The sequence below is a fragment of the Uloborus diversus genome, chromosome 1 (assembly GCF_026930045.1).
Source record: "Uloborus diversus isolate 005 chromosome 1, Udiv.v.3.1, whole genome shotgun sequence".
Classification (NCBI taxonomy): Eukaryota; Metazoa; Arthropoda; class Arachnida; order Araneae; family Uloboridae; genus Uloborus; species Uloborus diversus.
This window is the reverse complement of record NC_072731.1, coordinates 155,458,456-155,471,694: the sequence shown is the minus strand read 5'-3', so window position 1 is coordinate 155,471,694 and position 13,239 is coordinate 155,458,456. Positions and strand designations below refer to the sequence as shown.

The following is a 13,239-nucleotide window of genomic DNA, read 5'->3' as shown; positions in this document are numbered from 1 at the left end:
CTAATACTATCATAATAGCTCAGCTGCAATGGTGTTTGTTAGATTAACATAATTTATTGTACAATCTGTGCAGGAGAGGTTTTAATCAAAGTAAAAAGTGAAAAATTTGAATGACGTTCTATAAATAGGCAAGTGAAATGAAACCAACCTGAAAACAGTAAGTTCTATCCTGTCCTTTCTTGCAAACAGGAGGAAGTTGCAAAAAATCACCTGTAAGGATAAGCTGAATACCTCCAAAAGGCTTATCATTTTTACGAACAACACGAGCGATTTTTTCAAGTTTCTGGAAAAATTGCCTATCAACCATTGATATTTCATCCACAATTAAATGTTGACACTGCTTCCAAGATTTGCATTTTTTAATAGCTTGCTCAAGGCATTGTGGTAAAGGTGCAGTTCCAGAACCAATTCCTAAAATAAAATTAAAAAAAAAAAAAAAAAAAAAACATAAACACACACACACACACGGATCGCTTAAAATAATAAATTTACAGGACTTAAAACTGTAAAAGGAAGCAGTCTTCTGAACTTCAGTTTATAATTGGTAACTATACAGAGAAATAACAGCATGCAAGAAAAACCATTAGTATTTGAAATGAAAACAATAATTCTTAAATTTTAAAGATGATGCATTTTTTAAAGTGAAAACAGTAAGCAAATGACAAACTTTTCCATCATTTTTACAATTGGCTATTTTTTTTTTTTTTTTTTTTTTTGTCTTTCAACCAAGTGTTTTTTTTAGATCCTTTACATTCTCAAATTTTTGAATTTTAACCCTATCCTAAACTCCTAATCAACTTTTCAGATAAATTTTATTTTGGAAAATATTCATGAATTACAAATAAAGCTAGCTAAAAATTAACGCAAACTTTTACGCAAGCCGTTGGCTTGGACTTACATTAGCTTGAAGATTTCAAATAAGCATAGCAAAATGACCAGCCTAAAAGTCCTCTATATACAGAAAATAAAATTAAACAAGGTTCAAAATAATGGTAAGAATAAAATTATTGATACCTGAGTCATTGAATCTTATTGTCCATTAAAATGAGTGAGTTTAATAGAAGCAGATGCTTACCGATTTTATAACGCATAAAAAATGTGGATAAGGACATAAGAAACAGAAAAAATTTTGCAGGCATGTTGCTGTTGTTGACCTTTAGATAGAGTCAGTTTTCAAACGAAAAATATTGTAAGGGATTCATTTTCAAAAAAATAATAAAAAATATTTTGTAAAATACCTATGAACATTTTGTGAAGAGTCTGGTTTTGAGATAAAATATCACTTCCAAATGTTAAGAAGGATTTGGCAAATGCATGGCCCACTCTACCTCAGTAGCAGATTTACAGGTGTGGGCCCCAGCACAATGGAGGGGTGCAACAGCAATAGAGACCGATCAGAAAAGAGGCGCAGTATGAGAAAAATAAAGATTTTAAAATTCTAATTCCACAAAACTTCAAAGAGACCTGTAGCATGATCTGGCAAAAATGTTGGAGACCATTGTCTCTATCACTTTTAAAAAATGAGTTTAAGAAACTAGTCCTTCCAGAGATTAACTTTTTTCTTTGGATGGTTAACATTAGGGAGTGAGAATATTTTGATGAGAGTATAAAATTCAAAACAGACCCTTGTAAAATTTTGATTTTTTAGAAATGCCAACAAAGTTGTGATAGAACTATGTAATCATTTCAGGGGAACTGTGACCCCTGCTTCATAAGAAATGGCATTGAGAAGTCTTTTGATTCAATAAAATGTAAAAATTATATATAAATTTATTAGATAATGACTAATTATTTTTAAAATTTTATAATTAAGAATTGTATCAGGTTAAAATTTATTTTTTTTCCTTCGAATTAGTTTTGTTCTCTGTTTGGATACTTGAAAAAAAAAAAAAAATCTAGAAACTAAAGTGGCAAATCACATGCGGGTTATTTCACATCAAGTCGCCTAATGCCATGTGCCCTCAAGTCTCTGATTTTGTCCATTATTTTTTTACAAATAGCTATCTATAAGAAAAGCCCAAATTTATTTTTTTAGATTTTTTGAATGAAAATTATGCTTTGCAGATTTTTTTTAAAAATTTGATTTTTGATCATTTTTCAGTCACCAGTTTGGCATAAATTGAGCAAATTTCTCTAATTTCTTTATTTTCAACCAATTAAGCTGAATTTGGTATCAATTTCAAGCAAATATTTTTCTCTTTTAGTGTGAACAACAGAAAGTATTATATGAACAGTTGGGTGTTGCCATTCTTTATCTAGTCAGTTTTTATGTTTTTTCAATTGGGAGATTAAATAAGTCATATCTCCAGAGTACCTACTACGATCTGCATCAAATTTTTTTTGTAGCATATTTGAATCATTTTCTTGCTACGTACAAAAAAGTAAAAAGGTGTTTTTTGTTGTTTTGAAATAAAAAAATAAAGTTTGTTTTGCAGAAAATACAAGTTTTCTATTTCTTTAAATCCCATTTAAGCGTAAAAAAGTCCAAAAACGTTTAGAACAAGTAATATTGGTCTCTCAAAGGACTTTGTATCAATAGTTAATCGCTAAAAAGTTGTTTACTTTGGAAAAGAATCGTGAAAAACCTCCAAAATAGACTCTGCAAAAAAAAAAAAAAACTTTTGATTGAAAGTGTACTAAATATTCTATAATAAATAATTTGAAGAATAGTGTAAAGAAATATTTTCTATTTATTATCTTAATATTTTCTTACAGATATCTATTTGTAAAAAATAATGGACAAAATTGGAGACATGACGGCACGGCCGACTATTTAATTTAGGCGATTTGAAGTGGAATGATCCATGTGCATTTTTTGTGCCACTGTGTCTAACAGGAGGGGAACAACAGTAATATATAAAGTATTAAACAATACTAAAATCCTTTTACTCATTCAAGATTACATTTGATATTGTTTTAACTTGGAAATAATTAGTTTACCATGCAATACCATTTTTATCCAAAGGTTTATTAAAGGCTAATAACTGTTGAAGCAAAAATATTAATATCACAATCGAAAAAAATTAATTTTTCTGTTATTTAATGAGTTCAGTTTAGAAGTGGATTAGAATAAAAGCTATAAAACAAATTTAGCTAAAGATACCTGCGAAAGCATGCAGTGTGATTCCGCCTATCTGGCAAGCTGCAACTCCAGTACTTGCTGTCGCAAAAGTGCTATCGGGAGCTAGTGTGCCCAAAATTCTTTTGAGCAAAAATGATTTTCCAGTGCCTGCACTTCCTGTGAAGAAGATATTTCTACCACTCATTACAGCATTCATAACATTCCTTTGTTCAGCAGTGAGAAGACGAGATACAAGTGGTCTATCAATGTTTGGTATTTTCTGTATAGAAAGACAAAATGTTAAAAATAAGAAATCCTTGTTACAAGAAAAGACTATGAGAAAGTAAATTTAATTTTAAAAGCAATCTAAAATTTACAGTAAATTCTCCAAAGCAGCAAGCCTTACCCTAAAGCAAATATAATTATTCTGTTTTGACAAAAAATGCCCATTTTCAAGTTTTTGTGATACTCTTTTCTGGTGTCAATTAGATAGAGCAGAACAAGGTTTTTTATTTTCAGTAGCAACCCCAAAGATTAATGAAGTTAACAAAAAAAGCTAACAAATTACTGAACAGCGGTACAGCATCTTTATTTGATCAAATTCAAAATTATGACATGTTGATCATGCTCACATTTTAAAAAAGACCAGAAAGAGGAAAAGCATTCTGTACTTGGGGTAAAAAAATTGGGGTATTTTTTCATTATCTATCTAGACTCTTTGATTTGTCGGCTTGTTGAATTTTTATCTCAGTTCAAAATAGAAAAATAAATGTAAATGTCCAGCCATTTTTGCTCTTTCTGAAATTTTACATTTTAATGCACTTTTTATGTTTTTCAGTGAATCAATAATTTACTTGGTGAATTATTTAACAAATATTTTACTGTATTATTCAATCATCGACCTCTTCACCTTTTTAATAACATGTTTTTGCATGTGGCGAATTATTTTACATTTTAATAGCTCGATTTAATTATTTAGCAGAATATTCTTAATATTAAGGGAGCTTTTAGTCTTGTTTAATAGCTTTTCTCAACAGAATAATAGACGGTACTCTCAAACAAATAATTTTTAATTAATTTGTTTCTGCAGACTATTTTGGATGATTATTTGCCTAGTGTTGACGAGAGGTTTTAGTTTCTGTGTTCATGGTGTCTTTTAGTTTCTACCGCTAGTCAAATGCGATAAATTCTTACCTTTTGAGGTAAAACTCGCCAATCCGTGTAAAATACTGAACCTGTTCCATAAAACTAAAAAGTTCTTCAAATGATCAAAAAAAAAAAAAAAAAAGAGACATAAATCAGAATTCAAATAAATCAAAATTAATTACACGTAAAGGAGTACTGTTTTCTGGACCTGAGTCTTGCGCTCCTCTTTTCCGTGATTTAGGAGTTTCTGGCCAATTTGATTGTTTAGATACTGGTTTATTCAAGCGCTTTTGCAAAATGTTTACATCTAATGCTGTTAGTGGGCTTATTTCTTCAAAGCTGCGAGGTTTTGTAGATAGCAAGCGCTCTTTTACACCAATTGGTTTTGATTCCTTTAATCTTTCAACTTTAGCCACTAAGGTTTTCAAGAAAGCATTTAGTTTCCCAGTTGGACAATTCGAAATTAGTATATGTACATTTGGTTCTTTTAGAGTTATTGTCGCTTTACCTTCCTTTATGAATCGAGTATGCAAAATCATATCTTTGATTCCGAAAGAAAGAGTGATTTTTCCACACTCTATTTTGAGTATTATCTCTCTAAATTCGTTTCTACCAAGCTGGATCAAGCTTCTAGCATTATTTAAACTCCTATTAACACACCCTTTACCGTCAAGATAATTTACTTTAACGGAGCACGAGAGTGACAGATCTTCTTGGGACATTCCGAAGCAGGAATCAAATTACGTAAAAAAAGTTTCTGAAATCCTCATAAGTTTTTTGAAATATTTTTCAATACAATGGAGTCACACACATTAGTAATACGTTTCCCACGTACGAGAAGAAAAATAACGAAGCACAAACCAAACACCAACGATTTTTAAATTTCCCTATTTTGTTTATTTCACAGTCGCTGTGAAAGGCTCTTTTCCTTTTCTTTTTTTTTTTTTTTTTGCCTTTCGTGAATCTGTTCTCAAACTAGTCCTCCAATTGATTATTTGAAATATTGACGTAATTAACAATAAATGTTTCATTCCGTACCAATATGAAGTAATTTAAACGTCAAACAGAAACACCGTAACATACCCTATTTCATGCATAATGGAGAGAAGAAGCATTTGTACTTAAAATTCTCGTCACTTTATTTTGCTCCTATTCGTGTAATGTAATTATGTAATATTTTCGATTTTCGTTACATTTTCAATGTGTGTGACTATTTTTGATTTTTCTGCTCATTTACCGATATAAAACTTTATGGAAAGATTCTAGACTGTAAATTCGAAAGATTTTATCAGTATTTCCTTGAATATTTTTTCTTACGAACCTGAAACTTTTTGAATATAAAATGTTTGTCAATCGTGTTTTAAGTGCCAGATTGGCTTGGAGATTTTATTTTTTCAACAACTCAAGAAGTATTTTTGCTTCGGTTAATGCTAAGCAAGGTGATTATTGCTGTGATTTTTTCCTATGATTATTTGCACGTTTATTTTTAAAAGCTTTTTTTTAGAGACGTACCGAGTACTCGGTAACTACTCGGTACTCGGCCAATTTGCAGAGTACTCGGTACTCGGCGAAATTCTGATCAGATACTCGGCCAATGCCGAGTAGTTGCAAAAAATTGAATATTGTCCAAGACAGATGCTAAAATTTATAAAAAAAAAAGAATAAGCATTATATTCTGCAATCATTTACAATTAAAATTTGTAAGTCAAATTTAAATTTTGAGAATAATGAAGTTTGTAATGCTTCAATGAAATAAATTTTTATTTTAATGTCCCCAAAGTAAATAAAACTTATTTATTAAAAATTATGCAAGAAAAGGTAAGTATAGAAAATATGAAATTTTTATATTAAAAATGTATTTTTGCTAAAACAAAAATTAGTTATAAAAAATATAAAAATACCTTTGCTTAAAAAATAAAAGGAAATAAAACAACATTAAAAGCACAGTGCAGGAACACTGCAGTCACGTGTTTTGGCATTTCAAGGAATTCCTTTTTCAATGCACAAAATGGGAGCTCGTGAATTTAATGGCATCGGACAAAAGTTGGATTTTTTTGTCGAATGTCTTTACATTCTTTAACTCACATGCAGTGGCGGATCATGCAATTTTAAGGCCCCAGGCGCAACCAGATCCGGAAGCCCTCAAATTGACACAACAAAAATGATATTAAGATAAATAAATACCTTTGTGCTGAATAGTAAAGTCAGACAAAACAACGTAAGTAGAAGTAATTGCTGTAATTTACAAATTTGTGCTTCTACTTACGTTGTTTTGTCTGACTTTAAAAATGATATTGTTTACTAATATTTACAATGCAGAAAATCATAACTTTTTTTTATTTTTTGAATCAAAAAGCTTAAGAGGGGGGGGAGTCGTGAAGGTAGTTACATTCTTATTTAAAAGGGAAAAAAAACGACATTTCTGACCAAAAAACTTTACAGTGAAATTTTTTGTCTTCTCTGTTTTTTCATAATTTATGTATACAGGGGGTGAGATCCGAGGCCCAAATTTGATTCATCTAGAAAAATCCCAGTTTTTCCTTGTTTTTCCGATGCGCGTAATTCAGTGGCGCAACCAGAAAAAAAAAAAAATGAGGGGAATGGCTTTTTCACTTGGCAAAGAAAAAAAGAAAGAGAACCTCTGATCGGATAGGAAAAGTATGGAGGGGGGTTCCGGGGGTTCTCCCCCGGGAAATTTTTTAAACTTGTAGTTCTAAAAACCAATTTTAGACTTTCTTTGCTGATGTTAGGGGGGGAAAGGTGCAGCTGCAGGCAGGCCTGGATCTGCTCACCCGTAGTGCGGGGATGCACCAGGCCCTTTGGGGGCCCCAACTACAGCCCAAGAAATTGAAGAAAAAACTGAAAAAAAATTAGCACTAAGACTTATTAACGTTAAAAATATACATTGCTGGCCTTTGAGGCCCTAAAGATTTAGTTGCAGGGGTTCAAAATTTATAGATCCGGTTCTGGGTGTAGGGGTTTTAACGGAAAATTGTTGAAATTGAAGCCTTAAAAACGCGATTATATGCCATATATATTGACGTTAGGGTAAGAGATGGAGCTCAGGGACTGCCTCCAATCTTTTTTTTTTTAAACAATAGATCGAAATCAAATCCCCCCCCCCTTCCCAATTTTCGAAACTGTAGTTTCAAAAACGCAACTGTAGATAAACTTTAAGGGATATTTAAAATCTGATGAAAAACTTCGTGAGATATTTGCTTTCGTTTCTTGCTTGAAAATTGTGCAATACAATGAAATTCATATTAAAAGGATAACTAACAACAGGTTAGACCGGTTGGTAACCGGTTGTAAACTAAACAGGTTGTTATAGTTTACACACATTTTACATTTTGATTTTTGTTACATTTGTTAGTTTATATTTTTTTGTTACTGATGTTACGTACCAAAACAAAATTTCATCGGATGCAAGTACTATTCTCCTATTAAATAATGATTTCAAACCTTTGTTGACATAATGTGTTCGCCAGGGTTCAAAAATATCACGGTATTTTCAAAAATATCGAAAATATCGGATATTGATATATGTCCGATATTTTCCATTCGCACAAATTCAAGTCTTCAAAATAGTAAATGCATCCTCAAATCACTCCTTATTATCTCACATTGTTTTTAAACCCTGACACACAAAGGAAGGGGGTTATAAGTTTGACGTCTCTGTGCATCTGTGTGTCTGTTTGTGGCACTCTAGCGTCTAAAGGGATGGACTGATTTCGAAAAACTTTTTTTCTCGAAAGAGTTGATCGAGAGTGTTCTTAGCTAGGTTGAGTGTTTGGATGACATTAATTAACAAAGATATTAATCAAAAACCTCTAAAAAGATTTTTAACGATTTTTGCAGTGAAAACATAGTTAAAAATTTAAAAATTTAATACCAAAATAAAGATAATTTTTTTCCGCATCTAATAGAATGTTTTGAAACTTCCATGTTTCATAGAATTCCAATTATAACGTTTTTTTATCGCAGATTTTAATAACGACTAAGCTTTTATTTACGCGATTGATAACCGAATTCATTGTTGGCCGACAAGGAAATCAAACACAATGATTTAAATTTTTATCTGCTGCAAGTTTCTATTTAATAGCAAATAAAATACTTGACATTGATTTTTAATAATATAAGGCTTTTAAAAGGATTTTCAATTTTCCCTCTTGATTCGACAGTTGCGACTCAGTCGGAGGTTTTTAAAATTTTTAATTTCTGCAATATGTAGACTTTAAATTAAACTTTTTTTCATTATTTTCATCCAATATTTCATTTAGCATTTTCATCAATTTTACTCACGGTTCGAAAATATCATGATATTATCGAAAATATCCGATATTTTTATATTTTTTTTTGGGAGCAATCAGCTTGCGCCTAAAATCTATGACTTAACTGTTCATTTCTATGAATTTTGAGCATTTTCCATTCAAAATTACGACTTTTCATGGCAAATCCTCAAAAGAAACAGTTTTTTCTCCTGGAAAAATCCATACGACGACACCCGAAGCCTGGGACCCCCCTTAGACGAAGGGGCCCTATTGGAAGCATTCAGCCCCCGCCTAAAATCCATGACTATAACTGTCAATTCCATGAGTTTTGAGCATTTTCTACTCAAAATTATGACTTTCCATGGCAAATCCTCAAAAGAAAGATTTTTCTCCTGGAAAAACTGCAAAAGATGACATCTGAAGCCTGGGGCCCCTTTAGTCGCAGGGGGCTCTATTGAGAGCAATCAGCCCGCATATAAAATCTCTGACTAACTGTCAATTTCCATGAGTTTTGAGCATTTTCCACTCAAAATTATGATTTTCCATGGCAAATCCTCAAAAAAAAAAAAAAGGTTTTGAGTATGAGACATTTTGCGACTCCGAGGCCCCCTGCTTGGAAGGAGGCCCCAGCTAGCGCCTCTTGTGCCTATGTGGTGATCCGCCACTGCTCACATGTTATGCATTGAAAAAGACGTTCCTTGTAACGGGGGGAGGGGGGGCAGAAACACGTGTCTGCAGTGTTCCTGAATATTTGTTTTATCTGCTTTTAAAAATTATTTATGTTTGGCAGACTAAAACTATAACTGATTGGTATGCAGTGAAACCCCTCCTAACAGACACCCTCAAAGGCGGCGGACACCCCTCTTATGCAGACAATTTTTAATTCCCCAGTTCCAATACAAATAACTTTATTAAATCCCTGTCCTGTGGACAGCTCTCTGTTGCGGACAAAAAAAACTGTCCTGTTAGTGTCCGCATTAGAGGGATTTTACTGTAATTTGTTTTAATTCCAACTTGATTATCATACCTTTTATTTATTTGTTTAAAAAAAAAAAAGTTTTGTAAAATTTTTGACACAAACAAAATTTTTTATGTAATTTATAGTTAAATTTCAGGAAGAATTTAGTTTTAATAACTATTATATGGACAAGGAGGTCTATACTACTATTCCAATAAGTTCAAAATTCATCACATGTGTGTTAGTGGTTCTACTTAAAACATAATTGTACTCGGCTACTCGGCCAAAGTGCTACTCGGTACGTCTCTACTTTTTTTCTATACATTCTTCCAGCCTTATTTTTCTCTGGAGTTGTATGAAAATTAGTAAATTATTGTCAAAAATTTCTTTGTTTGTAGATTTTTGTCTCTTTTTGTCAGAAAAAGTTACCGAAAGAAGGTGTTACTTATTATATTATATTTTACACTGTATGAGAACTATACAATCAAAATATCATACTCCTTATCTCCAACAACTCCCTCCTTTTTTAATTTAAAGTCTTAGAACTGCCATGCAACGTTTAAAAAGTGGTGTCTTCACCAGTAGGCTTAAAATGCTGCGAATAATGTTTTAAATGTTACAAAAACAATTATTTATTCACTTAAATTCTGAAAAGTGATTGCTTACATTTAAAAGTTTCAGTTTATGACTGAAACTTTGTATAGTTCAGTTTCTGAACGTATAGAACTCAATTAATCAAGAATCAATTCTGATTTAAGCTTCACTGGTTCCATGCTTCAAAAAAGATCCTATTCAGAGTCACAACTGACTACAACTGTATTTAAGTCGAGGACTGCATACTAAGTGCCTTGCCTCCATTATTTTATGTACCGATAGATAGCAGCACCATCACCGGATCGAACAGTTAATGAGAATTTAGAACTAGTCCAGGAGCTAATAGCTACCTGGTGCTAGCACCCCCAGAGGTATCGTTTCACTTGGAGGACATTGAGACCACGAGCATATTTAACGTTGCCCAGTCCCCTTTAATGACGACGGTGGGTCTTCGACCATTGAGGTTCGAACTCAGGACCTTCCGGCCTCGAATCCGACACTCTACTGATCGGGCTACCACGGCCCCAAAAAAGATCCATGTCACATGGCTGATACAAAAAAATATCTTGAGGAAAATACAATTTGGCTTATACATGAAAATCTTTTTTTTTTTCGGACATAATGTTTAAGAAGTCAAGGGATTAGTTTTGGCTGACAACTTGTATCGGTGGCAAATGGGTCATTCTCCTGCAATGTAGAATTTTGCAATCCTGAATTTTTAATTTTTGAACTTTTCAGGGAGGATGCAATTTGGCATATTTTAGAAAGACAAAATATGTATCTCAGTAAAACTACAATAGTTCATGAAACATGTACATTTATTTTGCAGATAATGATGCTGTAAAAAGGACAAAAAGTCATTACCATCCCATGTTAAAAAACCATATATAGAAATTCCAAAAAATATTTTTTTAGTGGTTTTAAGTACTATAATACCCTGACAGAAAATAAAAACAAATATATCATTTTAAGTCTTTTAATAAATTAAAAATAATTTTGGGATTTTTTTAAATAAAAATATACTGAATGCATTACATCATTCAATTTCACTCATTCAAATTAAGTCTTATAACCTAAAGTAAATATACTTTCTAAAATACTAATAGAACTAACTATTTATTAAAGAAATTGAACATTAATAATTTGAGGGCAAGCAATTCTGTAGCAAGGATGGTAATGACTCTGGAAGAATGGTAATGATCATGGCATAATGGAAATGATGTATACATATGTAAAATAATTTAAAGCAACCATACAGTAAAATTAATATTAAAATACTTTGTTTTTTCAAAACAGAATATTATTTATGTACTTATTTTGCATTAAATACAGATGCTGCGAGTTTCTCTAACGAATTATGTTCCTCTTTTGCTGAACAAAAATAGCTGCAAGAAATGAGTATAGGAGGATCTTTAATAGCGCATAAAATCTCTTCTGTGGCTATCTGATGCTTATCCTCTTCTGTGGATCAACAAAATTAATTTTTGTTTTTGATCTGGACATAAAGTGGATTTTCAGACTATTACTTTGGTTTGAATTAAAAACATCTTGCACATTTATGTCTGAATTAGTTATCATCCTATGACACATTACATTTGAAACTAATCAATTTAAAATATAATGTACTTTACAGAATGATAGTTAACTGAGAACCATTGACCATTAAAAATAACATCAAGCCACTGCCCAACAGGTACTTATTATATAAGATAATTTTAAAAAAGTAAGTTTTAGAAAATTATGCATCTAAGAGCAACAATTACTACAATACGGAAAGCATTTACTAAATACATTTTGTTACAATAAAATTATGATTTGGACAAAATTAGATTATTTATGAAAAACAGGAGTCAGTAATAATTTTTTTTTGTCATAGATCCCATTACCATCCCATCATAACACTTTGCATGGTAGTTTATGAAAGTACTATCTATTTATAGGGTTTTTTTGAAAATTTTAAAAGTGGTACTTTTTGAAAAAAAATCATAATCAAAATTTTGTTTTGCATTTTTTTTACTCAAATCTATGGCATGTTGTATGTTTCTAAAAAGGACATTAAAAAAGCTACAAAATGACACATGTCCCATCTCTCTAACTCAACTTTGACAGCTTTTATAGCAATTTGAAAATTGTTCATTTTTAGTATTTTTACGCTTTTTTGAAAATTTCACAAGGCCGTATACAAAAAACTATTCAAGATAAAAATTTTGTAATTTTATTCATATTAGCACAAGGTATCAGTGTACCAAATTTCAAGAAAATCTAAAGTGGTGAGGAAAATTTTTATTTAAAGTGTACTTGGATGACCCAATCCAGAAACCTGTTACTTCTTTTCTGAAATTAAAAAAAAAAAAAAAAAAAAAAACACATTTTTTTTTTTAATATTCAAAATTGTAAAAATTTGTTTAAATTATTTGCTGAAATCTTCTTCTTGGACTGCCATATCAACCTCCCGTATTTGGAGAGCACTGTGTGAATGGTGGGGATACAGTGGTAGAAGTGAAAACGATCGATAGCAGAATTTGCTGTAATAGCAATGCATGGCACGGTGAGCATTCTCATGTGTTGTGGAGAAGTGTATCTATAATGGTTCTTAAATCATTATTCAGAGAGAATTTTGTATTTGGTTCCAACTGGACCAGGGTTGGCAAAAACTCGGGGTTTTTTTAAAAAGCCCATGGACCCAGGGTTTTTTTAAATAAAATCCAACTAAAGTTGGGTTTTTTTAAAAGAAATGTGGGGTTTTTTTTTGTCTTTTTTTAGGGAAAATGTGGGGTACTTGTAGCATATTGTAGCATAAGTATATGGACAAAGTGTAAAAATTATCTTCGGGTAAAAAGCTGGAAAACTAGTTAAAATTCAGAGTTTTCTGAAGAAAAGTATAAAAGACGAAAAAACCCAAGAAGGTTAAAGTTTCAGATTTTTTTTAATTTTCATTATTACCAACAGTTAAGGCAAAGTTACTTCTCGAGTGATAAAATCTATTGTTCGTTTTTAATTACTACATCTTTTTTTTTTTTTTTGCATTTTACTTTATAGTATTTCATTTTGTTATGCAAATATGCATTTTGTTATGCAACTGTAGAACCTCAAGTCGTTTAAATCCCTTTTTACTGAATTCCAGCTTAATCAAGACATTTCTTTGAATTTTATGTTGCCTGTTTTTCTATTTCTGTGTACAGGGTAAGAAATATTAAACTTTTTTGTAA

At 31.4% G+C, this 13,239-nt stretch overlaps 2 protein-coding genes across 2 annotated transcripts in view; one reads left to right on the top strand and one right to left on the bottom strand.

Moving 5' to 3' along the window:
* The window catches only part of LOC129216443 (ATP-dependent DNA helicase PIF1-like), a 23,653-nt gene extending 18,724 nt beyond the window's left edge, over nucleotides 1-4,929 (bottom strand). Inside the window, exons 1-3 of the mRNA XM_054850660.1 lie at nucleotides 4,390-4,929; nucleotides 3,104-3,341; nucleotides 149-411 (exon numbers count right to left, since the gene is read on the bottom strand). Of these exons, the coding sequence (XP_054706635.1) occupies nucleotides 149-411; nucleotides 3,104-3,341; nucleotides 4,390-4,929 (1,041 nt within the window). The remainder of the gene's footprint in view (nucleotides 1-148; nucleotides 412-3,103; nucleotides 3,342-4,389) is intronic.
* A 443-nt stretch (nucleotides 4,930-5,372) lies between these two features.
* Nucleotides 5,373-13,239, top strand: part of LOC129233103 (cysteine desulfurase-like) — a 49,455-nt gene continuing 41,588 nt past the window's right edge. The window contains exon 1 of the mRNA XM_054867165.1: nucleotides 5,373-5,646. Within this exon, the coding sequence (XP_054723140.1) occupies nucleotides 5,550-5,646 (97 nt within the window). The 5' untranslated portion in view covers nucleotides 5,373-5,549. The remainder of the gene's footprint in view (nucleotides 5,647-13,239) is intronic.